The 27,623-nt window shown below is 41.8% G+C and overlaps 1 protein-coding gene across 2 annotated transcripts in view; it reads left to right on the plus strand.

The window, feature by feature from the left end:
- Positions 1-2,497: 2,497 nt before the first annotated feature.
- LOC139423213 (junctional adhesion molecule 3B-like) overlaps positions 2,498-27,623 on the plus strand; it is a 51,215-nt gene continuing 26,089 nt past the window's right edge. The window contains exon 1 of one of the 2 annotated variants that reach the window (XM_071174968.1): positions 2,498-2,598. In XM_071174968.1, the coding sequence (XP_071031069.1) occupies positions 2,514-2,598 (85 nt within the window). In that variant the 5' untranslated portion in view covers positions 2,498-2,513. Of the gene's footprint in view, positions 2,599-15,155; positions 15,229-27,623 lie in introns of those variants that run through there. The other variant, XM_071174969.1, reaches the window with a different exon arrangement.

A 27,623-nucleotide genomic window follows, 5' to 3' on the forward strand; every position in this document is an offset into this window, starting at 1 on the left:
TTTTAGAGAATTTTGTCAGTACATCCAACTGGCCTCACAACCACAGACCACGTGTGTGGCGTCATCTGGGCGAGTGGTTTGCTGATGTCAACGTTGTGAACAGGGTGCCCCATGGTGGTGATGGGGTTATGGTATGGGCAGGCATAAGCTGTGGACAACAAACACAATTGCATTTTATCAATGGCAATTTGAATGCACAGAGATACTGTGACAAGATCCTGAGGCCCATTTTCTTTAAAGTATCTGTGACCAACTGATGCATATCTGTATTCCCAGTCATGTGAAATCCATAGATTAGGGCCAAATTAATTTATTTCAATTGACTGATTTCTTTATATGAACTGTGAATCAGTAAAATCTTTGAAATTGGTGCATGTTTCTGTTTATATTCTTGTTCAGTATAAATAGAAAGTGTCTAAACCTTCATGGGAGGACATTCATTGTGAACTTCTTAGATAGCCGCCTCATTTTCCCCTGACCTTGCTGTCTGCCACATAAGTGACTTGGAGCAACAGCCATGAGTATATAAAAATAAATTAAATCTGTATACTTGCGAGAGATGGGCTTCAAGGCAAAATACAGATTAAAAAAAATAAATTCAACCATGCAAGTCAAAGTTTCAGTCTGACTGTATACGTCCCTTCTGCTTAAAACATGCCCTGAAAGAGGAACCCAGGGATAAGACTGATGACCGTGAATACAATATGGGCTCAGAGCCAAAAGCTTGGACTTAAAGTGGATGGCAACGAAGAATGTTGTTGTCTTAAGTGCTGAAAGTAAACCTGAGAATTCAGGAAGTCTCTAAATGACTCAAGGCACCTCTATTATTCAAAAGATAAGAGAAACAATGGAAACAAAAGAAGCTGTTACATATTGTTTGTGTGTGTATGGGGGTAGGGGGATTTAAGGGTTACTTTCCAACACTGTACATCAAAAAGGGTGCTGCATTAGGTGCATATTTGTCACCTTTTGACCTTAGTTCCTTTGTTTTGTCTTTGTTTTAGTATGGTCAGGGCGTGAGTTGGGTTGGGCAGTCTATGTTTGTTTTTCTATGTTGTATTTTGCGTTTGGCCTGGTATGGTATGGTTCTCAATCAGAGGCAGGTGTCGTTAGTTGTCTCTGATTGAGAATCATACTTAGGTAGCCTTTTCCCACCAGTGTTTCGTGGGTGATTATTTTCTGTTCTATGTTTTGTATTTCACCATTCAGGACTGTTTCGTTCTCGTTGTTTTTGTTTTGTGTTCATATAATAAATACAATATGGACACTTACCACGCTGCGCATTGGTCCTCCGATCCTTCTTACTACTCCTCCTCAGAAGAGGAGGACGAGAATCGTTACAATATTGGGAATGCGTTTTACATTTGAGCGTTATTCACTGAGTGGACCTTGACAACATGGAACACATTAAATTACTAGTAAAATGACCAGAACTGTTCCATTTTCTGTATTAGTACCTAGTACTTACATGGTCTGATATTTAAAAACCATACGAACTCATTAGGGGGAAGCCACCCTGACAACCCGAAAAGTGTAATGCAATAGTTTTTATACCCTCCAGTTCATCAAAGCAATACACATTTAATCTGATATTGTCGCAATAAAATTGCAAGCAATATATTTGAGGCACATAAATGAGTGTGAATAAAAATCATACTTAAGGTGTTAACACCACAATCCAGACAATGTTTCCTAGTCCACACACCAACACACACACAAGCACGCACACACACAGAAGCAGGCACGCACGCACATGCACACACACAAGCACGCACACACACAGAAGCAGGCACGCACGCACATGCACACACACTAGCACGCACACACACAGAAGCAGGCACGCACGCACATGCACACACATTCACGCAATCCACACACATCCAGTCAAATACTTTCTAGCAGACACTATTCCAATCGTTGGCTGAGCTATCTAAAAGCAATAGCGATTGCATGAAACCTCAATTGAGATTGACTAGGATAAGTAGCAGATTCCTTCAATCACGATCTGCTTGATGATACAGCTGTGGGGTCCCACTTAAGAGCAGTTACCACTGACAAGATTAGGCCAGTAAAAAGAGCCTCCAATCAATGCACATTAATCCCGTACTCTACACAACATGAATAGTCAACACAACATATCAAAGTCATTTGTTTTAGGAAGGATGCCTATTGTTTATTTATTTTTTTTTAAGAATGGGATTTGTTTGGATATCTGATAATCATTTTTTTTTTTATCGTCCATTTGTAATTTGTATCTTAATCTCACAGCAGAGTTTGTCTGATATAATATAATGGGTAGAATGGGTAGCCTAATACAGTAGTCTTCAATCACAGCTTCCACCGTTGTAAAACGTATGGTCCTCCACGTATTGTCAACCATTAATTCTTGACTGTGTGAGTGATGCCTTTGGTAGCCATGGAAACCTGATTCACCGAAACATGATTCACCCCCGCCTCTCTCTCCCCGGCCAGTCCTCCTCTCTCCATCCACTGAAAAGCTCTTAACTTTGCGCATGTACGGCCAAACTGAACATTGCATCGACTCCAAGATGGCGTTAACACGTCTGGCTTGCATTCTGGTCCTGCTCTCAACTCACTGTAAGTAAATGCATGAGGACCACGCTTGATTTCCCTAGCTCAGATACATTCTGGACGTGACATTCGCTATTGTTATTCAGAATTAGCTACTTTGACATTTTCGAGCTACAATGTGTTCTGCGTTAGGATATAACCTAAGTGATTCTTCCTGACCTAACTAAACTCAGCAAACTAGCTATAGTCAACCAGCTATCTTGTTATTCATGGATGATGTTCTGATTAAATGGAGATATATTAATGTATAAAGGAAGCAATCGAAGACCAGAAGTAGGAAATCGTTTGGTAACGCACGAGACTCAAGCGTTGGAATGTTTGATCCGTCGCGAGCCTGACAGTGCACCGTTATCTGTATGGCATTTGGAGGCATGTCAAGCTTCTCGAACTCTTCAGAGATAGAAAGCCCCGAAAACTGCTCTACATACAGTTAGTTTTCGATAGCGCATGTTTATTTGCTACAAACTTTACATTATGAAATATCAAGAAGATATAAAATGTATACATTATTTTCGAGGCGTGTTGTTTCAACGGGACGAGTCGAGTCCCTTTTGTCCGTCTTACTTTCAAAAGTTGTCAACTATCAATTCAACTTTAAATGTGTTATTGTGTTGAATAAATACGTATTTGATAGTAACATAGGTTTTCTCAAACGTTTTTTTTAACGTGTTTGAATTGTGGTTGATAAAAGTTCAGACTGGCAATATTCAGTGATGCGAGATAGCGTTTTTCCCATTCGGGAATAAAGACAGTCAGCGGGAGGAGCCTGCTTGAAAGCAGCATGCAGCGCGCTTTGCAAGCGTTGAGAACTCATTGAAGATCGGTTCTAAAACGGTGATTTGTAACTTTTTATTAGCCATCTCAGATCAAGCGATTTGTCTCTGCACCTGGCCAAATTGTGGCGTTTTTTCATGTTTTGATTGGGCTATGTTTCTGAAAGGGTATGATGCAATTTGTTCCGGAAAAGTGTTCCCACGTGTTTTAGACAGCTCATGCATGGTCAGATCCTCCTCGGAAAGAACGTTTAATCATTATGTTGACATTTTAGAATTACGTTTGTATCAACTTTCACAACGGTTGTCATTGATGCTTAATGAAACAAAATAGAACTCAGATTAAGAAAAAATGTAACCAAAACATTTAGAATTGTTCCCAAATGGCTCCTAATAGCCTGTAGCAGGTGTTATAGTATAGCCTATGTCAAATTGATATTGTGTGTATTGTAATAAGAAGTATAATCACTAAAGTTAATGATAACTAAATTAAGGCTACTCGCATACACAATATGTAAGACTAGATCATAGCAGGATGCTATTAAACAGCACCACATGTGATGGACTGGTGGTGCTCATTTGCTTTGAGCAAGGGCTTGACTTAACTGTTTTCCTGGTGTTCTTTAAGCCTGGTTGAACCCTTCATGACGACAGACACACACAAGAAAGAGGGGAGGGGGGGGGGGGGCAGACCTCATTGTGCCTTCAGCCCCTCTGATCATCCAAGTGTGTGGATTGGCTTAATTCTATGTGGATTTAATTAGGAATAGCAAGAAGGCTGCTTCCTAATATGTTGCTGATGTCTTTTTCTGTTGCTCTGGATTTAGGCCTACTGACAATCTGATTTAGTGTGCTTTAAGTGGTGTATGATTTTACAGCTTATCCAGTTGTTATTGTCTGCAGGCTATATAGTAAGAGCCGGTTGACCCTGATTGTTGTTGGAAATACTGTTTACCACAACATAATTAAACATTTCTGAGGAAAACAACTTTAATCAGCTTTGTACATTTAAACACTTTTTAATTTATTTTTGTTGCTTGAATCTAAAATTAATTAGATCTCTTGCTATGCATATTCTTTCATTTGTTTTAGGCTAACTCATCATTGGCTTGTTTGTTCATTGTCAAAGAACTGTTTTGAACTCATGTCATAGTTTACATTTATTTTGAATAGTTATAAGAAATGTAGCTATTGTGTATGTATCCATTACATATCTTAGAGAACAGGCTGATATTTCGCTGTTGGATTTACATAAGTTCTTTTACATCAAATTTCCTAAGAAAGGTGTAAGTACTCAGGAACGCATTTTGCCTGAGTACTCCTGCCAATACTTAGAAGTGCCAAGATATGTGGGAGCTGAACAATGCTCTAAGTAGAAAAGTGCCAAGCCAATATAAACGTAGATCTTTCCTTGATAGGCATAGAAAAAGCGCCTGGGCAAAACAACCCTTTAGGTCCAGTCACTCCTATTTGAAGTTCGAGAATGATTGTTTTCTAAAATGCAAGTTTGTACATTGATTGCAATAAAACATGTTTCCAGTCGGAATAAATGTGAAAGAAACATGCATTACAATCTACCATGTATTTCTTAAAAGCATGGTTGTGGCAAATGTTATTTCAGACTTGATAAATGACCTTTTAGCAAATAAGTGGCTACTCGTGGAGGCTTGGCCAACTGAAATGATTGACTCTGGTCTAGTTCTTTTTTTTGCTCTATGGCAGCTCACAGTAAGTCTGCTTAAGCCTTATGCCTCTTTGGGTGAGAAGAGAAGTTCCTTATTTGAGGAGATAATGTAAGTAAAGAAAAGAAAACACACACACACACACACACACACACACACACAATGAAGGATAAGACGTCTGTCTTCTTTGAATTAAGGCGTCCGAGTGCTTTCCAGCCAAAACAGTTCGGAACAGTTTGTGTGTATACTATGATGACATTTTGTGATGTTTTGGACTTTGGCAATGTTTTTTTCGGCTGTTTGGGCACACAACATTTTTTCTCGAGGCAAACCGAAGACAGTAGCCGAAGATGGTAGCCAAAGTCTCCGCCCCCCTCGCCGGTGATTGGTCAAAAGTAGGGATAATTCAATGAATTGCCTGTTGTCATTCAACGAGAGACGACTCGTCCTTATGCACATTTTTTCACTTGAGAAATACTGCACCAGACATCCTAGTCAGATGCAAAATTGCACTACAATTTTTTTAATTTAACCAGGCAAGTCAGTTAAGAACAAACTCTTATTTACAACGAAGGCCTACCCCTGCCGACGCTGGGCAAATTGTTCGCCGCCCTATGGGACTCCCAATCACGGCCGGATGTGATGCAGCCTGGATTCGAACCAGATACTGCAGTGAGATGCAGTGTCTTAGACCACTGCGTCACTCAGGAGCCCTTAGATCTCTTCAAAACCGTTAACTCAAGAAATCTGTCATTCATTTTATCTTAGATTAATTCGGACTATTTTTATGCTTTTTTTCTTTTCAAGCGAAGGTATTTTAAGGGAGTATGCGAGCGCACCCGTTCGGTTCTGCTAGCTGAGCCCGGCTAGGCGCCACCCGAACTGAAGCATGCTGACGACTTTAAGCACTACAAGCATCCATTTAAACAAGTGCCAGATGACAGGTGCTTTCTTCATTGTCTGAAATGTGTGGCATTACTGGGGTAGGCAGGAGTTAGTGAGCCCCAGGGAAAGTGCTGCTAGTGCTTCCCCCAGGAGGTGCTTGTTATCAGGTGCTTCCCTTCCCACCCACAGCTTGTGAGCAAATGTTTGGAGCACTCCCTAAATGGCATGCTGGACCCTTCCCGGCGAGTCACATCCAGCTTGATATTTTAGTGGAGAGACAGTAAATGGCCGGGAAAAAGGGAATAGCACGCTCTGAGAGGAGTTGCTGCCCACTCAGCGCTTGTTTGTTTAAAGAGTTAAGAGTTATTCCCAACAGACAGAGGTTGTGTGAGAATGGTAGACCCACTGTCCGTTTAAACTAGCACGGTATCCATTTCCTGTAATAAGGCTTGCAGCTCTAGCCTACATTTCTATTTTGCAAGTAAAGCTGTTTACAGTTGACCTATTCTTGGGTTAGGTTTTGACAACAATCTGAAATGTAATTTTGAATTATGTGATGTGCACGAAACATGCAGATTAATTTCAGCATTTAGAAGTTACACTCAAGTTGGAGCTAATCCATGGACAACAACAAGATGATAACTGCGCTACAAAGGTCTATGCGTGGGATAAAAGGCAGCGCAGCAAATACCTCCTACATTGGAATGGCCTGAAACAGCTGAGCAGGAGTGGGTGGAGGTGTTTGGTGTGAATGCATGGGTGACCAGAAATATCTGTGGCGTCCCTCCCAAACCTCAGACGCCGTATGTTAGCACATATGGCATTCTGAATCAAAAGCATACGTAGGGGGGGAAAAAACATTCTAATGTACAGTGAATTACAATACCCCTCCCACTCAACAACAACGTCAGCAAGACAAAAGAGCTGATCGTGGACTACAGGAAACGGCGGGCCGAGCATGCTCCCCATCCACATCAACAGGACTGTAGTGGAGCAGGTTGAGAGCTTCAAGTTCCTCTGAGTCCACATCCCTAAGGAATTAACATGGTCCACACACACCAACACAGTCGTGAAGAAGGCACGACAATGCCTCTTTCCCCCTCAGGAGGCTGAAAAGATTAGTCATGGAACCTCAGATCCTCAAAAAGTTCAACAGCTGCACCATTGAGAGCATCTTGACTGGCTGCATCACCGCTTGGTACGGCAACTGCTTGGCATCCTACCGCAAGGCGCTACAGAGGGTGGTGTGTACAGCCCAGTACATCACTGGGTCCGAACTCCCTGCCATTCAGGACCTCTATACCAGGTGGTGTCAGATGAAGGCCCTAAAAAATGTTAAATACTCCAGCCACCCAAGTCATAGACTGATCCTCTTGCTACTGCAAGGCAAGTGGTACAAATCCATAAAATCTGGAACCTACAGGACCCTGAACAGCTTCTAGCGCCAAGCCGTAAGACTACTAAATAGTTAACCAAATAGCTACCCGGACAATATGCATGGACCCCCCCCCCCCCCCCCCCCCCTTTGCACTAACTCTTTTGACTCATCACATACGACGCTGCTGCTACTGTTTATTATCTATCCTGTTGCCTAGTCACTTTATCCCTACCTATATGTACATATCTACTTCAATTACCCTGTACCCCTGCACATCGACTCGGTACTGGTACCTGTGTATATAGCCAAGTTATTGTTTCTCATTGTGTATTTATTCCTCGTATTCTTCTCTTTCTATTATTTCTTTGAAAATGTCTCTCTTTATTGTTGGGAAGGGCCTGTAAGTAAGCATTTCAGTGTTATTCTACACCTGTTGTTTACGAAGCAAGCATGTGACAAATACAATTAGATTTGATTGACCTGTTTTGTTAAGAGATAGAATGAAACCCCTGCGGATAAATTGGGCTTAATGAAAATGAAAGGGGAGTTAACTAAGAAAGAAAGCATAACAGTTGTGTTAGCTGAAGGAGTTACACATAAAAGCTGGATAAAAAAATGGAATGGTCTTTCATGAGATACAAATCCACATGAACTTCACACAAAGAGCTTGAAAGGTTATTGAAGTCGGCTCTATCATGCTTTAAATCAAAAATCTCCTCTTGGTAAGTAGTGGCAGATGCTGAGGGGAAAGTTGAAAATGACATGCTTACTGTGCGCTCCAGGAATGGCAAGCATGTACATTCTTCACATGTCAATAAGACTATCATGTGGAAGAAGCGCTGATAAAAAGAACAGGCCTAGTGCCTGGCTGTATAAGCTGAAAGTACTGGCCAAACCCCACCATAAAATATATATATATATATATATATATATTTATGGTGGGGTTTGGCCAGTACTTCAGCTTATACAGCCATATATATACAGTACCAGTCAACAGTTTGGACACACCTACTTATTCAAGGGTTTTTCTTTATTTTTACTATTTTCTACCTTGTGTGCCAAGAGTGTGTAAAGCTGTCATCAAGGTAAAGGGTGGCTACTTTGAAGAATCTCAAATATAAAATATATTTAGATTTGTTTAGCACTTTTTTTGGTTTCTACATGATTCCATATGTGTTATTTCATATTTTTTTTATGTCTTCACTATTATTCTACAATGTAGAAAATAGTAAAAATAAAGACAAATCCTTGAATTAGTAGGTGTGTACAAACTTGACTGGTACTGTAGGCCTCAATGTAGTTTCATGGAATTTCTCTTTCTTGCACTTTTGTCTGTCGTGAGATATGTCAACATTACGTCTGGAAGAGATATGTCCCCTTGTCAATAGCAGGCTGTTTGATTTACTAAGACATTATTATGTTTATTCTGTGTCTGCGGGATAATCTTTGAAATTCTCTTCAATCGGCTGTCTGAGCAGTGCATGGCTGATTTCCTGTTTGGGCTATCTGTGGTCGCATGATCCCTAGGGGAGGAAGCACCAGAGGATTTTGTTCAGTCACTGGATTCAGATAGAGCCAGCACATCAACAGGTCAGGAGGAACCGCCATTGATCACACAATGGGATGCTGTCAAATTGGTGAAATTATTACAGAATAATTGATGACAGTGCACAGATAATGAAGTGAATGCTGCTGAAGAACTGCCTGTCTGAAAAGGCAAGGGAAGGCTGAGCTACATGCTGGGAGTCATAGCCAGATAATCGCTTTGGATTCCTCCTCTATTTACCATACTGTCACAAAGGCAATTACTCTCTCTATAAATAGCCAGATGCCAGAATCATGAGACACCCTCAGGTGTTTGAACACTGTTTATTCCAAAGCATTGGGCTTGTAATCAAGCAACTCTAAATATATGATTCAACTTGAAACATATGCATAGTGCTGACATCTAAACCATAATAAAACTACTATAGAAACTATTGGCATTATCAGACAAAATTGAAGATTTTGAAAATCATTTTCTCCTAATTGTTTCTCCTCTTCAAAATTGGAGAATAGATTTGAATCATATTAGAAATTCCACTTGACCAAAAAAATAATTTATCAAAGACACATTGACGACAACTGGCTAGCTTCAGCGCCATCATCACTGCTTTTCTACCCTCCTGAAAATGCAATGTGTCTCTTTCAGAGAGAGCGGTGTTAGGCCCCCCAAAACAAGTCTATCACCAACAGCCAAGCTGACAGGCAAAACACTCTCCTTCCTGTGAATTGCAGGTGTGACGACGACTCCAATCCCTTAGAGCAGTGTCCTTAAGTGTCTTCTATGAAGGGCATACGACACCAGAATTGTAATAAAAAAAAGACATTCCAATAATTGTGTTGACCGTAACTAATCCACGCTGAGGCGTTCTCTTGATGTAGTGCCTTACCCAAAAAGGTCAGTGTGCAAGAGCCATGGTTGTACGGCCTCCAGGGAGGGATGTGCAATTCTTGTGTTCATCCAAAGGGAGTGTTGGGAGTTTACTGTGACTTCTCTTTATGTTTATATCCAAGGTAATTGGCCCAGATGCTTTATCCACCCAGTGACACATTTGCCACAAATTATTCATCATCAGGGAGAAATCCTTCTTTACGACCATCTCAAGCTCAGGAAATGTACAGTAGTCTACTGCAGACTACCATGCCATCGCAAATGAGATTTTTGATCAGATAACGCTTTGGTCCATCAAAGTTTGGTATTACACAGTTTTAGTAATTTTGTCCCAAGGTTCTTATTCACAGGGCTCGACATTCAGGTACAGGCCAGTGGCAACTGGCATACAGACAGTGGCAAGTCAAATTCAAAGATTTGTAACCTTTTTAAGCACTTAATTCTAATTCAATTACCACATTTCTATGAATTGTTGTCATAGACTATAGGAAAAAAACTCTCAAAAATGTATGCAAAAAAGTATGCATTACCACTAGGGTTGCAAAGGGTCAGAAACTTTCAGGGAAATGTTCTATGGGAAGTTAAGCCCCAGAATTTGGGGAATTTTGCTTAAATTCATTAAAAAAAGTTAGCTTATAACAGTGACCCTTTTTTTGTAGGATACACAAGGCAATTCTAGGTCTTGTGGCATATTTTGGTTAAACTATCCCCAATTCAATGGAATTGCAACGCTCTGCATGCACAGTGCATTCTTCCATCACATGTGCAGTGATCTCTGTAGTGCACAGCTGATTCTCAAGATCTTGTACACTAATGAGATGCTATTGAGCCCACACTACTACACTGTCTGAGCCAAGGACAATATGCTTTCTGGTAAGTTTTGATTACAATACTGGGTGGGGTGAATATATTTTATATGACATGCATGATTTTTTGTTAACTAGTAAATAATAGCCTACAGCAAAGTGTGTTTAAATAATTTCTAACTTGTTAACAATTTCTGATAGTGTTTGCTACCATGTGGGTTTTAATTTGCTTGAGCCTGCTAACTGAGGGGTGTTAATTCACCAGTTTCCAAACATGTTTCACTTTAAAACATTTATTTTACAAAGTAGTTGTTTAATCTAACTACTTTACTATTAATCTGTACATGGAAGTGTATATTCTTACTCGTTTATTTTCTAATCTTTACAGGAAAATTCCACGGTGTGGATGTGTGGAGACATTTCACTGCAGCTAATGTAGAAGGAAAAGCTGTGTACATTTGCAAATACTGTGCCAAATCACATGTGAAGAATGCAACAACGATGCAGAATCATCTGGCCGAGTGCATAAAGTTCCCTTAGCACTCACAACAAGCAACCACTGACAAATGTCCCTCTAGTTCTTTTCGAGGTGAAAATGATGAATCAGACACCTTATCGATAGCAACAGCTGATGGTCCTCGTAGAATCAGATGTTTTTTTTTTACTCAATGGAGGAACGTAGTCAGAAATGCTGATGAATGTTTTGCTCAAGCTGTGTATGCAACAGGTTCACCTCTGATGCTCACAGGCAATGTGAGTTGGAAGAGATTTGTGAATGTTCTTTGCACAGCATACACCCCTCCAACCAGACATGCTTAATCTACTCATTTGCTGGATGCAGAGTTCAACAAAGTTCAAGTGAAGGACAAGCAAATCATAGAGAAAGCAGACTGTATTGCAATCATCTCTGATGGGTGGTTGAATGTTCTTGGGCAAGGAATAATTAACTACATAATCTCCACCCCTCAATCAGTATTCTACAAGAGCACAGACACGGGACAACAGACACACCGGTTTCTACATTGCAGATGAGCTGAAGGCAGCAATCAATGACCTTGGACCACAGAAGGTATTTGCACTGGTGACAGACAATGCTGCAAACACCCATTGGCTGTGCTGCTCATGCATTGAATCTGCTCCTCAAGGACATCATGGCACTGAAAAAAATGGATCCACTCTAAAAAAGAGAGCCAAGGAAATGGTTATGTGTGTGAAGGGTCATCAACTTAGAGCCGCAATCTACCTCAGAGGAAACTACAGTTCCGAAATGCGTCAAAAAGCTGGAGTCTTCTGCCTGAAGCCCATACACACCGCAGTGTACACGTTGGACCCCAAGCATGCTGGCAAGAGCATCCTGTCTGCTGCAGAGATCAACAAGGCCTATGGTGTCATCACTACGGTGTCTCGCCACGTTGGCCTGGATGAGAGCAAGGTTCTTGGCAGTTTGGCGAAGTACACTTCCAAGCAAGGGCTTTGGGATTGAGATGCAATATGGCAGTCGTGCCAACATATCTCATCAGCCACCTGGTGGAAGGGACTTTGTGGATCTGAGGCCCTTTCCCCTGTTGCCTCCATCATCCTCCAAATCCCACCAACATCATCCGCCTCAGAGCTGTCTGATTTTCAAAGTAGGCAATTACATCATAACTGAATTGCGCATTGCACATATTCAACCAACAGATTGAACTTTTTAAATACCTGGTTTGCATTCCCATTCTTGCCTTACCATTTACTGGTAGAGATCATAACTCCATGCAACAACCAGCTGTTTCAGATCTGCATGCTCTCTCTGCCCGACAGATATAGGCCTACTATATGTGTACGGCGTGCTGGTGAATAAATAACCGACAAAAACAAAATAACAGCTTTGGGAATCTGTTTTTTTTAATCAATTATATAGCCTAGATTAAAAATAGCATTATTACCATATTGTTTTTACTGGCCCAAGTGGGCCACTGATTGGCCCAGAGAGTTTCCAAAATCTCCCCGGGCCAGTGGGCAGCCCTGTATATCGAGCCCTGTATTTGGGCAGCTGATAGGTAGGCCTACAACTACAGTACAGTTTCCAATTGAATATGGATGCGTTCGTAAATTCACTCTGGTTGTCTCAGACTCTCGTCTGAGTGTGCCAGAGTTCAGAATAACTGATGAATTTACGAACCCTCAACACCCGTTGAATATGGCCAGTGTCAGTTAACGTCAGCAAAAAAGCATACTTCAATTGTTGCCAGCAGCACGGTTACAGTCACCAATGATCTGGATAACATGAAAACACATAAAATAGTGATAACATAAAATGGTCAGAGGGAGATTTTACTCTCATTTGTGTCTGGAAGTAGCTAGCCAACGTTAGCCAGTTGGCTTGACGACCGTTGTGAGCCCAGAACGCTCTGAACGCTCAGAGAGCGAAACGCTCTGAATTTACGAACTGACAATCTGGCAACTCTCTGAATTTACGAGCGCACTCTGAGCACACTCTGGCACTCCAGATTGAATTTACAAACACACACTATATTTCACATTATAAACTGGGTGGTTCGAGCCCTGAATGCTGATTGGCTGACAGCCATGGTTTATCAGACCATATACCACGGGTATGACAAAACATGTATTTTTACTGCTCTAATTACATTGGTAACCAGTTTATAATAGCAATAAGGCACCTCGGGGGTTTGTGATATATGGCCAATATACCACGGCTAAGGGCTGTGTCCTAGCACTCCGCGACGCTTCGTGCATAAGAACAGCCCTTAGCCGTGGTATATTGGCCATATACCACACCTCCTCGGGCCTTATTGCTTAAATAATGCCTATATCCATTAAATGTTAAAATGATGGTGAATAGGCGACAGAGAACAGACAAAGCTACAAGCAAATATTAATGATTTGTGTTAAACAAAGGAAGGCCTTATTAGAATCAATAGCCTTTTTTTTACTGTTGAAAATCCACCATTAGCATCTGACTTGCAATGTTAATTTAGCTGACTGGTCAGATAGTGTTGGAAGATTGTAACCAGACCATATGGTGTCCGGGCATTAGGGCTAACACTTAGGGGCTACAGTATTAACTGGTAAAAAGGATGATTTGATGCGGCAGAGATGGCGCAGTGTAACTCAGCAAGTATGACCTCAGTAATTACTTTGTCCTATACTCTTTATATTAGAGTATGCTATTTACCTAGTACTTACTTAGAAATTACATGGTGAAATTGTAATAAATAATCAATAATAGCTTAATAACTTTGTTTGGTTTATTTGGGATTAATTGAAAAAAGCACCAGCATTTGGACCCAGGTAATAGTGTTTTGAAGTATTGCTTTATTTGAATTAAGGACCGAAAAGTATTAATTGTCATCACATAATTTCATTAGTACCTACCAGGTAAATATAGACAGAAACAGGACTGTAAGTATAGCCAGTAATAATATCTTCACGATGGCTTTCACCTGACGTAGTCTGGAGCACATCCATTAAAAGCTCATCAGTTAAGTGGGGAAAAAAGCCTGAGAAAAGTGTTCGGACACAGTATATATACAGTGAATACTTAATGAGCACTGAAATTTTTGATTTCCAGCTCCATTAATGGCATTTTCTAATCCTGTCAGAATGTATCACAGGGACGTAGGCGACCCATGTTTTCAGGTTTGCCATGAGTTGTGCATGAGAACACGGTAGAAGCCCAGATACAGTATGCACACAGTACAGCTGCCACACGTGTGTGAGTGCATACCTTGGGTAAGTAAGTGCCTGAGATATTTGTCGACATGCCAGAAATTGTTGACGAGTTTGTACCATGGTGGCCCTCGACTGAGCTCCGGTAGAGGGTGTATATTCTGTAGTATTTGCCTGTCAACCATGTTACAGCAAGCTATACAAAAATAATAACAATTTGGGTCATTTTCATTGTGACAGAGCTTTGGCTGACATTTGTCATGGCTGTAACCGGATGCTGGACAAGGCCGCAGCCTCAGAGCTGGAGAAAGAGGGTTTAATCAGTCATGTGTGAAGCTTGCTTAAGAGTCCATTTTAGTAGCAGAGCTTATATGGGCTGATAAGGGTGCTTGCCTGAACTGGTGACGTTGGCAAGTTTAAAAAAAAAGACCAACGCATGGAAGTGCACAGTCATTAGGATACATTTTCATAAACACTGCTGCATCAGCCAGGGATGAGGAGGGGAAAGAAAAAGCAAATAGGAGTGAAGAAAGTAGACAACTGTCGTCAAATGTGTCACATTTAGCTCAGGCATTTCCCGATTTCTAAAGCAAGAAGTTTGTAATTCAACTAAATTGTTCTAATGTGAAATGCAACGGAGACATCCCAAAATGACCACGCAAACTCATCTGCCATTTCCTCCTGGTAGTCGCACTTCCCAAGTTGAACATGTTTACACAATGGTCCTGATCAATGCTTACAAGATTACCTTAAAAGGAGCCACCAAGACCTTGGAAGGGTTTTACACAGGCAGAATAATCAGACAGTATTATTGGAGGGGATTATGTAGCTTAAAAGAGATCCTCACAACGTGGAAAGTTACCACAACAAAGATACTGGTACATTCACCATAGATAGCCATGTAGGTTGGACACGAGAAGAGTAACGCTGGAAGGAATTCAAGACCACTAGATGAACGGCTGAGATATAGAAATGACGACTTCTTGTGAGCAAAGCAACATGGGAGGTGAGACAAAAAACAGATTCAATTTGTCCCTCTTAAAACCCCCTTTTTTCCTTTGTTTGTTGAAGCGCGAAGGCCCCCAAACTTTCCCCTTAACCTATTTGTTGTTGTATGTGTCGAATTGCTACGCTTTATCGTGGCCAGGTCGCAGTTGCAAATGAGAACTTGTTCTCAACTAGCCTACCTGGTGAAATAAATAAAAAATAAAAAAAAAAAAAAAAATCCCAATAGAAGCAACAATAATGCTTTTGAAGTCAGTATTACAATAGATTGTGATATAAAATGGCATGTTTTCTAGTTCTTCTCCACTGGAATAATATCCCTTTCTAAAATCAATGCTCTATATCATTGATTGATTATAAGACCCTCTATGCACGAATGCACATTTCACACACAGTCACAATTATCTGCAAGCTGTACAGGATCATTCTGTCATATCCTCCCCATTTCCTTATAGTCTCTGCATGGATTAAAGCTAAGATTTTTATAGAACTTCAGATTCGTCCATCCACCCACTGGTCTCAATTGCAGACTTTAGTTGCCCTGAATCCCTGACACAGAAAATTGTGTTGTGACTTGTCAGACCCATGTTGAGTCAGTCTGCAGGCCTATATAGGCTTATTAAATCCCAAAATGTCATCAGTTGTGAGATTGTTATTGGTTGAAATAACACCCCTCACTGTACAAACCCCGATCTTCAAACAAAGACTTCCTGCATTGCAAGGTAGCATATTGATAACAAACCATGAAATTAAATACTTTTGAGAGATATATCCTGACAGTCCTGTAAAATCAGATGAACGTACTATGACCCTGATGGAACATCTGGTCAACCTGCACCAATAGAGTTAAGACACTGAGCTGATAGCAGTAATAGAGAAAGAAAAAAGTTGAACGTCGTCAGGGGCTTGACCAGTGTTCTTCATTTCCAGTATGCACTGCTGGTATGATGAAGACGTGACTTATAGTCTTTCCCGAAAGAACAATGCGAGCACAGCTGTGCGTCTCTTGAAATATTCAACACATAAAACAGCAGAGAGAAGGACTAGAGCACACACATCATTTATTGATTGAATAAATAAGAACGGTAGAAAACACAAGAACAAAAGCTTTTTACGCAGGACGAGTTATGTTAGCGCTCACGCGGGGCCTTAAAAAGTGTGTCTGTTGGATGAGAAGAGGAAAAACAAAAGTTTCTCGCCCCCCAAAAAGTTGAACCGCAGCTTCCTCAGACCCATCCATTCTGTCTGTATCCGGTTTGAGCCACAATAAGGATCTTATGGGTTTGTGCATTTTCACCACACTTTCAGAGGGAATCTACAGTATATCTCCCGGCTGACGAGTCCCTTTTAAACAGCCTCCTGCTCAGTGTAATTAATTCCCCGCACTGACGGTCATTCATGCGGAACTGGCCAACCATGCAGTTTTATTTCAGATCATCAACACTCAGGATCATCCCTCATATGTCCGTGGGCAGCATCCCTTTGGTTTCTGGGAGATTGTTAGTGCAATGTTTTGAGACCGACCTCCGTTGTGCTGGGAATGACAGAGCTTGGAAGGCCTCGTGGAAGGCCTCGTGGAAGGCCTTGTGATTAAGCATATATCTACAGGAGGCCCCAGATTTGAGCAATGAAGGTAGTGTAGAGTACTGTATGTACAGTAGGTTAAACATACTGATACCCACTCAATTTGACTGTTTTCCCCTCAGTTTAGCTGGGCGCTTGACTAGAGATCAGGCAGCAGTTGGCCAATCAGTTGGAGACATCACTTATCGGCAGTGAGGCTACTGTAATTGCAGGTGCAAAGAGTCCATCATAATCTGGACATTCAAATCAAATACAATTTTAATTGTCACATGCTTCGTAAACAACAGGTGTAGACTAACAGGTAAATGCTTACTACGGGCCCTTCCCAACAATGCATAATACAATATACAAATAAATAATCATATTTGAAAGAATAAATAAAAATAATACTCAGAGCAATATGCAGACCAGTGACACTCTCCAGTAATTGATATTCTCAATTACTGGGGATATTCTCAGTGTGACTAATGAGCTTGACCTTAATTATTTCCCATTAAAGGGCAATTTTTTCCCCCCTCTCGGTTAGCTGAGTCATGCTACAATTACTCAGCTAGTACTGTAATAATAGGTTAAACTGTATCATTAAAGTGTATCTGCAAAGGAATTCTCCATTGCATGAGACACAGAAGATGAGAACAAGCATAGCAAGAAACCCTCAGACAGGTGATTGCTCTCATTTGTTGGGAGTTTGGGCTATGAACACACCTCAGCAGTGCACTGCACATCTGTATAGTGAATAAATAATGAGGATTACCTGCGGGTTTAGAAAGGTCCAGATATTTTTTGTGACTCTGTCTTGACATGTAAACACTGCTTAATCTGCCAACTATATCATTCAGTCTTTCAGAGCTTCAGGGAAAGGCATACTGTTTATTTAAAGAAGTCCCTGCCAGGCAACTGTGCCAGAATTTCACGTTTGTATGCGACTTTAATCTTGATGTTTCCCCCTTTTTCCTCCGTTACGTTTGAGGCTAAACATAAAGGAGGGCTACTGACGGTGGAGCACTTTTGTTTATCAAACAGAACACCACAGAGGACTTACGTTTGATGTAAGCAAAGACCTGGCAGGTGACAAAGGTCAACAGCTGTCCTCTATTCTTGCCATGAAAGCACTTCCGTGGCTGACCATTGTGTCCCAACATCCAGGTTGCATTGCAACATTGTACAGTATGTCTTACTTCCTGTAACGGCATGCGAGTGACTGCATTTCTAGCGTTAAAGCCAGCCATGGAATGGGGGGCACGGAGCGCTCAGCGGTTTTGCTATGCAGCCCGTTTATCCGGCATTCCCCATAGAAACCTGTGGGGAATTCCTCCCGAGCAGGTGATGGAAACGGGTATTGTAGGGAAGGTCAGTGGTAACATTCCCTGTCCTGCTCCTCAGACGGCCTATGCTAACTATTTCAGTCTGGAGTATGCCTTTGTGTTGTTCTGAAGGACTGCTCACTGGGTCAGTCGCTGGGATTGCTCACCGGGGAATTGCGCACTTTGAAGTCTCAAGTCTTTTTTTGTTATATGAGAGAATTGTGTTAGTGTCTAGTCTGGAAATGGTTCTGAAATAGTCTTGATTGATTAAGTTATGTACCTTATGCTGTGGAACTTGGGAGACTTTAGAGTTTGGAGAGTGGGTGGTAAGAACGCTTTTTCCACCAGAAAAGTCAGAACACAGTAATTCTGGGACGTCAATTTGGGCTGTCCCTGAAAAAATAAAAACACTTAATCGACAGAGTCATCTGTTCTTTCGACCAATCAATTGGTCAAAATGTTTAAATGTGCATTTTTCCATATACTGTATAAACACACCCTATATGTAGGCTACTGAGCTTGTCTGATGCTTTAAGCACTGCATTCAAAAAATGAAGACACAAATGACTAAAGAGGGAGCCAGAGATAAATATAGCCTAAGCAGAAGAAGAAAAAAAAACTGTTCCTGATCCTCTTCCTCCCACTTTCCACTGCTGCTGGTCTTTGCAGATTGTTCCATTACTCTCCTGAAGTCGCTGGTAATAGGCTATGCCAGTGGTCGGCAACCTTTTCCATTTGGAGTGCCAAGTAATCTACACACACTACCTCATAATGACGAAGCCAAAACAGTTTTTTAAAAACATTTTTGCAAATGTATTAAAAATAAAAAAACAGATACCTTGTTTACATAAGTATTCAGACCCTTTACTATGAGACTCGAAATTGAGCTCAGGTTCATCCTGTTTCCATTGGTCATCTTTGAGCTGTTTCTACAACTTGATTGGAGTCCACCTGTGGTAAATTCAATTCATTGGACATGATTTGGAAAGGCACACACCTGTCTATATAAGGTCACACAGTTGACAGTGCATGTCAGAGCAAAAACCAAGCCCAGAGGTTGAAGGAATTGTCTGTAGAGTTCCAAGACCGGATTGTTTCGAGGGAAAATATTGGGGAGGGGTACCAAAAAATGCCTGCAGCATTGAAGGTCCCCAAGAACACAGTGGCCTCCATCATTCTTAAGTGGAAGAAGTTTGGAACCACCAAGACTCTACCTAGGGCTGGCTGCTCAGCCAAACTGAGCAATCGGGGGAGAAGGGCCTTGGTCAGGGAGGTGAACAAGAACCCGATGGTCACTCTGACAGAGCTCCAGAGTTTCTCTGTGGAGATTGGAGAACCTTCTAGAAGGACAACCATCTCTGCAGCACTCTACCAATCAGGCCTTTATGGTAGAGCGGCCAGACGGAGACCTCTCCTCAGTAAAAGGCACATGACAGCCCTATTGAATTTTCCCCAAAGGCACCCAAAGGACTTGCACACCATGAGAAACAATTTTCTCTGGTCTGATGAAACCAAGATTGAACTCTTTAGCCTGAATGCCAAGCGTCACATTTGGAGGAAACCTGACACTATCCCTAAGGTGAAGCATGGCGGTGGCAGCATCATGCTGTGGGGATGTTTTTCAGCGGCAGGGACTGGGAGACTAATCAGGGTCGAGTGAAAGATGAACAGAGCGAAGTACAGAGACATCCTCAATTAAAAACCTGCTCCAGAGCACCCAGGACAACAGACTGAGGTTAAAGGCTCATCTTCCAACAGGACAACGATCCTAAGCACACAGGCAAGACAACGTAAGAGAGGCTTCGGGACAAGTCTCTGAATGTCCTTAGGTGGCCTAGCCAGAGCCTGGACTTGAACCTGATCGAACATCTCTGGATAGACCTGAAAATAGATGTGCAGCGACACTCCCCATCCAACCTGACAGAGCTTGAGAGGATCTGCTGAGAAGAATGGGAGAAACTCCCCAAATACAGGTGTGCCAAGCTTGTAGCGTCATACCCAAGAAGACTCAAAGCTGTAATCGGTGCCAAAGGTGCTTCAACAAAGTACTGAGTAAAAGGTCTGAATACTTATTTAAATGTGACATTTTAGTTGTTGTTTGTGCCCTAACGGAGTGTTTGTTAAACCAAATCGTTTTCACATGCTTTGTCATGTTGTGGGGTATTGTGCTTCTAGTTCCGACAATGCAGTAATAACCAAGTGACAAAATGACCAGCGGAACCGCGAGTAATCTAACCCTCCCTAAGCAATTCCACAACTACTACCTTACTGGGTGACATTGGGCTCCCCAGAGTAACACGGCGGGTTGTTGCTCCGGAGATTCGAAAGCCCTGGAAGTGGCCGGTGGATCGAGGCGGAGATGGTGAACGAAAAAACAAACAATTTAATCAAATCAAATTTTATTTGTCACATACACATGGTTAGTAGATGTTAATGCGAGTGTAGCGAAATGCTTGTGCTTCTAGTTCCGACAATGCAGTAATAACCAACGAGTAATCTAACCTAACAATTCCACAACTACTACCTTATACACGCAAGTGTAAAGGGATAAAGAATATGTACATAAAGATATATGAATGAGTGATGGTACAGAACGGCATAGGCAAGGAGATATGAGATGAGTAATGTAGGGTATGTAAACAAAGTGGCGTAGTTTAAAGTGGCTAGTGGTACATGTATTACATAAAGAAGGCAAGATGCAGTAGATGATATAGAGTACAGTATATACATATGAGATGAGTAAACATTATATTAAGTGGCATTGTTTAAAGTGGCTAGTGATACATTTTTTCCCATCAATTTCCATTATTAATCAATGTTAGAATAAGGCTGTAATGTAACAATGTGGAAAAAATTCAAGGGGTCTGAATACTTTCCGAATGCACTGTAAAGCCAACAAATAAAAATATTGCATCCCGCAGGTAAATATCCTGATGAAAATAAAATAAACTGGAAACATTGTATTAACTTGGTCCTGCCCGAAGCTCATGATGAGCAAAGCTCATGATAGCAAAAAACAAAATATTCAGGGTCCTCAAGAGTTTCCCATGCCAGTGAGCTCCGGACAGACAGACACAGCTGTAGGCTATTTTGTGAAAGGGATAAAAAGTAATCAGGTAGGCAGGCCCCTTTTATGCTGAGTGGTAATCAAAAGGGAGAGAGCTGGAAATATTTTTTTAAATAGGCTACGTTGAGGAACCATTGTCATGCTCAATTGATGTAAAAACAGACTGTTGACTTGCTGTTTGAAGCGAAGAAAAAATTAGTTTGAGAAGCTCTGCAGTGATGGTGAGTTAAGACCACCAGCAATAGTATCAGATCTCCAAATGGGCACATTTGTAGGCCTACATTTGCGAGCCGGCCAGGTAGACTAGTCCTACTTTTATATGCGTAATCAGGTGCGTGTCCTTAATCAAGTTTGACAGGAGCGCTCCAAGCAAAAGCCAATGAATAAATTGAGAACTCCTAAATGAAATGAATAAAAAAAACAAGCGTAGCCTAGGTTCTGCACTCTGCAAAGGCGTCCACTCCTACAATGACCACGATAAAACTAAAAATATGTTGAATGCATTTACAGAAATTACTGTAACCAAATAAATATTGCAGATTAGAAGTAATGTGAATTAACTGTAAATGTACTACTGGTGTGCCAAACCTGCGGCCTCCAATGGATTAGTCCACTCAGACAGGCATGTATCCGACATGTCTCGTGTTCCATCATTTTGTTTTTATACACTTGCCACTGCTCGACTAAAAAAAATCTCGACCAACATTCTATCAACCAAACAATTGACCAGTTGACTAAATGGGGTCAGCTGTGATGTCAATAAACATGAAAATACAAACCCTACTGTAGTGAAGACTACATAGAATATATCACAGCAGAGCCATGTATTTGCCTCAGCAAGGCACTTTAATCAGCTTTTTATATGTTGGACAAGTGTATTCACACTAACAAGCGAGGATTATAAAAAGGGACCGTAAACAAATTAACGGGAGAAGTTATGATTTTTGTCATTACTTGACCTCGTCCTGGAAGGACTTTCTCCCACTGAAAGTCTATGAGTAGAGTGTGGGTGCGTTTTAAAAAGGGACCCTTGTCCCTGTCCACACTTGTCAAAACATCTGCATCACCTGTGACCGGTTGTCCCCACTGTGTCAAATGCTTTGGGTGACCTCACATTCTACACTCCTCCGCACTCGCTCCACATTAACTGCTTACTAAGGAACAATGAAATAGGCCAGAACTGCTGCCCACAGCATTTCACAAAATATATAACCGTATTTATTGAGTCCAGGTCTACTTAAAATCTGGTCAAAATATATATTCTTAGCTGAAGCAGTATATAACTTGTATGGCTGCTGAGTCCCTCAATCGATAGTAGCGATTGTGGACAGCTCCCCGCCGGAATAAAAGTGTTGACACTACTATTTTGTCAGTAAATATTAAGTTAAAAAGAAAACAAGCAAAGTCTGAATAGTATGAATGCCTCAGACAATGTTTAGGTAGCCTACATCTTCCAACCTCTCCTCATGCTAGTTGTTTTCTGAGTACAGTCGTTCATAACACTCAATCATTTTCAGGAGTCTAGTCATGGGTCATTCATCAAAATGGGTTTTGTTGCCAGGACCCATTTTTCATTGAGCACTATCCTGCATGGCCAGCATATTTTAAAATAACAACTTTTATGAAAACACTTAACAGGGGTTATTTTTTACCTACAAATATACAGAGGTGCGAACCTTCATCTTTGAGTCATAAAAAAAGATGTGTAGCACTCACACCTGTAGCCATGAAATGCTTTGACGCCATCACTATTGCACTCCACACTGCTTTCTCCCACCTGGACAAGAGGAACACCTATGTGAGAATGTTGTTCATTGACTAAAGCTCAGCGATCAACACCATAGTGCCCTCCAAGCTCATCACTAAGCTCAGGACCCCGGGACTGAACACTTCCCTCTACAACTGGATCCTGGACTTCCTGACGGGCCGCCCACAGGTGATGAGGGTAGGCAACAACATCCCCCACGCTGACCCTCAACACGGGGTCCTTCAGGGTGCGTGCTTAGTCCCCTCCTGTACTCCCTGTTCACCCATGACTGCGATGCCACACATGAATCCAACATCATCATTAAGTTTGCTGACATCATAACGGTGGTAGGCCTGATCACCGACGATGATGAGACAGCATATAAGGATGGGGTCAGAGACCTGGCAGTGTAGTGCCAGGACAACAACCGCTCCCTCAATGTCAGCAAGACAAAGGAGCTGATTGTGGACTACAGGAAATGGAGGGCCGAGGACGCCCCCGACCACATCGACAGGCTGTAGTGGAGCGGGTCGAGAGCTTCAAGTTCCTCAGTGTCCACATCACTAAGTATTTAACATGGTCCACACACACCAATACAGTCAAGAAGGCACAACAACACCTCTTCCCCCTCAAGATGCTGAAAAGATTTAGCATGGGCACTTAGTTCTCTCAAAGGCGCTGCAGAGGGTAGTGTGTATGGCCCAGTACATCATTGGGGTCGAGCTCCCAGCCATCCATGACCTCTCCTGGAAACAATGAGTCGCTAGGACGTCCCTGGGACCTCATTAAATGGTAGCCTTCGTCAGGACGTTGTGTCATGTACCCCTGGAGGTTTTGTCTAGTTCCTTGTTGGTCCCGGGTATGTCCCCGTGCACGTTTTTACAACGTTCTTGGGATGTTTTGTCATGGTCCCCTGGTGTTTTTTGTCTAGCTCCCTGTTTGTCCCAGGGACGTCACCTGATGGGTGCAAAGAAATAGCCAGGGCGCGCACACCCTAGTTTCACTACACATCAGCCCTTGTTACTGTTTCCAAGCCCATCAAGGTCTTGATTGGTGAACCACTGATTCAGTCACAGCTCTTTTTATTTTGGAAATGCTAGGGACATCCACACACAAGGCTTTTAACATAGTGTTTTTAACTTACATATTTGACACACTTTGACATACATGATTACATTGTGTTTATTCATACGGTAATGATTATTTAACATGTCCTCTCCTGGGATTTGAACTCACAACCTCTTGGTTTATGGCATTCCATCCTGTTACGTCACCATGTCTGTATCAATGGCTTATTTCACCTGTAGGTCTATTCATACACTTTGCACTTCAAAGTACATTTCAGCACTGTTAAAAATAACCGAAGAAAAACGATCATATTTATCATAGTGAGTAAATTGACATGCACACTAATAATTTGATATTAAACTGATTATGGCAGAAGACCGAGTATGGCACTAGTCATGTAAACACCTTACTCTGCTTGTCTTAATCGGCGTAAGGTCATAATCGAAGTAAACATATGGTTTTCTGGGCAATCTGTAGAAATATTAGGACATGTAACCAGTTTAATCAGCATTCCAGTGGTGTATTTAATCTGCGCATGTGCCAGCACCGGGTAGTGCAAGCTTCCATCTTATGCGCGAGTGAAGTAACTTTTGAAAAACTGAAATTATACATCTTATAAATAGTTTTGACATATAAACTTTATAGCTCATAAATCAAATGGTATTCGCAAAAATAGTCTCTGTGGTAGAACGTTTATTTTGATTGCCGATTTTCTGCATTTATCAAAGTCCCATCAGTAGCCTGATTTCAGATGTGTCCGTGTAAACAGGATTGTTAGGGAAATCATTTTTCTTGCAAAGCATGTAAACGTTTTAAACAAACTATATTAACCCGAATAGCCACAATAATCGCATTATTGTGTGCATGTAACCGTGCTCAGGGATTCAGAAGTAACATTAAAACAGCATAATAACTATACTGAAAACCCAAACTACTATTGCTGAAATAAGTCAATGAAATCAATGAGAGAATAGTCCGATTAACTGATAACTAAAATAGCAGTGCAGATGGCACTCTTTTGCTAAGTACAGAGAGATATTAAAGGTAATGAATGTGTTGGGGACTTCTGAAATTCAATAGTTTTTGTTGCGCAGCAGAAAGATTAGCATACCTCAAATCCAGAGGTTGTGGGTTCGTCCAAAGTACTAAGTGATCATGTCAAATGTAATCATGTTGCCATTGATTTAAAGATTTGACTACCTTAGCTGAACAGCGAACCACTTCCCTTAACCACAAAACCATTTCATTATTTTACTTAAAATGGTTTGGAACACCTGGGACCATGATATGACAAAAAGTTCCAGGGGAACATGACACAACGTCCAAAGAACGTTCAGGGGACCATGACACAATGTCCAAAGAACGTTCAGGGGATCATGACACAACGTCCCAATTACATCCTAAAGTCCCCGGGACAAATTGGGAAATAGACTAAGGTCCCCCAGAGAACATTCCCTTGGGACCATCAGGCAATGTCCTAAGAACTAGTAAAATGAAAGTCCTGAGAACGTCCTGACATGGTCCTCAGTGACATCCTGGGAACATACAGGGAACTAGACAAAGGTCCCCTAGACCAGTGCTTCCCATACATTTATTAAACATAAGAATGAGTGTGAGTTCTTGTCACAACCGGGCTCGTGGGAAGTGACAAAGAGCTCTAATAGGACCAGGGCACAAATAAACTCAGCAAAAATAGAAACGTCCCTTTTTCAGGACCCTGTCTTTCAAAGATAATTCGTAAAAATCCAAATAACTTCACAGATCTCCATTGTAAAGGGTTTAAACACTGTTTCCTATGCTTGTTCAATGAACCATAAACAATTAATGAACATGCACCTGTGGAACGGTCGTTAAGACACTAACAGCTTACAGGCGGTAGGCAATTAAGGTCACAGTTGTGAAAACTTAGGACACTAAAGAGGCCTTTCTACTGACTCTGAAAAACACCAAAAGAAAGATGCTCAGTGTCCCTGCTCATCTGTGTGAACGTGCCTTAGGCATGCTGCAAGGAGGCGTGAGGACTGCAGATGTGGCCAGGGCAATAAATTGCAATGTCTGTACTGTAAGACGCCTAAGACAGTGCTACAGGGAGACAGGACGGACAGCTGATTGTCCTCGCAGTGGCAGACCACGTGTAACAACACCTGCACAGGATCGGTACATCCAAACATCACACCTGCGGGACAGGTACAGGATGGCAACAACAACTGTCCGAGTTACACCAGTGACGCACAATCCCTCCATCAGTGCTCAGACTGTCCACAATAGGCTGAGAGAGGCTGGACTGAGTGCTTGTAGGCCTGTTGTAAGGCAGGTCCTCACCAGACATCACCGGCAACAACGTTGCCTATGGGCACAAACCCACCGTTGCTGGACCAGACAGGACTGGCAAAAAGTGCTCTTCACCAGGGGTGATGGTCGGATTCGCGTTTATCGTCGAAGGAATGAGCGTTACACCGAGGCCTGTACTCTGGAGCGGGATCGAGGTGGAGGGTCCGTCATGGTCTGGGGCGGTGTGTCACAGTATCATCAGACAGAGCTTGTTGTCATTGCCCGGCAATCTCAACGCTTTGCGTTACAGGGAAGATATCCTCCTCCCTCATGTGGTACCCTTCCTGCAGGCTCATCCAGACATGACACTCCAGCATGACAATGCCACCAGCCATACTGCTCGTTCTGTGCATGATTTCCTGCAAGACATGAATGTCAGTGTTCTTCCATGGCCAGCAAAGAGCCCGGATCTCAATCCCATTGCGCACGTCTGGGACCTGTTGGATCGGAGGGTGAGGTCTAGGGCCATTTCCCCCAGAAATGTCCAAGAACTTGCTGGTGCCTGGGTGGAAGAGTGGGGTAACATCTCACAGCAAGAACTGGCAAATCTGGTGCAGTCCACGTGGAGGAGATGCACTGCAGTACTTAATGCATATTTTCAGCAAACTTAACATATTTAATATAATAATAATCAATCATTTTGCTCTTTATTTTACAATCTTACATATAAAACCTTATTTATTCATCGAAAATTGTGAATAACTCACCACAGGTTAATGAGAAGGGTGTGCTTGAAAGGATGCTCATAAAATGTTGTATTGGAGAGAGTCTCTCTTAAATCATTTTCCACACACAGTCTGTGCCTGTATTAAGTTTTCTTGCTAGAGAGGGCAGAGAATCCACTCTCACATAGGTACATGGTTGCAAAGGGCATCAGTGTCTTAACAGCGCGATTTGCCAAGGGTAGCATACTCTGAGGGCAGCCCAATCAAGAAATCTGGCAGTGGCTTCTGATTTTAACAGAACCGCGTGCTGCAATTTCGCTGAGGCTCTCTTATTCAGATATCGGTAAGTGGACTGGAGGCAGGGCATGAAAGGGATAACGAATCCAGTTGTTTGTGTCATCCGTTTCGGGAAAGTACCTGCGTAATTGTGTACCCAACTCACTCAGGTGCTTCGCTATATCACATTTGACATTGTCCGTAAGCTTGAGTTCATTTACACACAAAAACATCATACAATGATGGAAAGACCTGTGTGTTGTCCTTGTTAATGCAGACAGGGAAGAACTCCAACTTCTTAATCATAGCCTCAATTTTGTCCTGCACATTGAATATAGTTGCGGAGAGTCCCTG

Source organism: Oncorhynchus clarkii, chromosome 12, assembly GCF_045791955.1.
Source record: "Oncorhynchus clarkii lewisi isolate Uvic-CL-2024 chromosome 12, UVic_Ocla_1.0, whole genome shotgun sequence".
Lineage (NCBI taxonomy): Eukaryota > Metazoa > Chordata > Actinopteri > Salmoniformes > Salmonidae > Oncorhynchus > Oncorhynchus clarkii.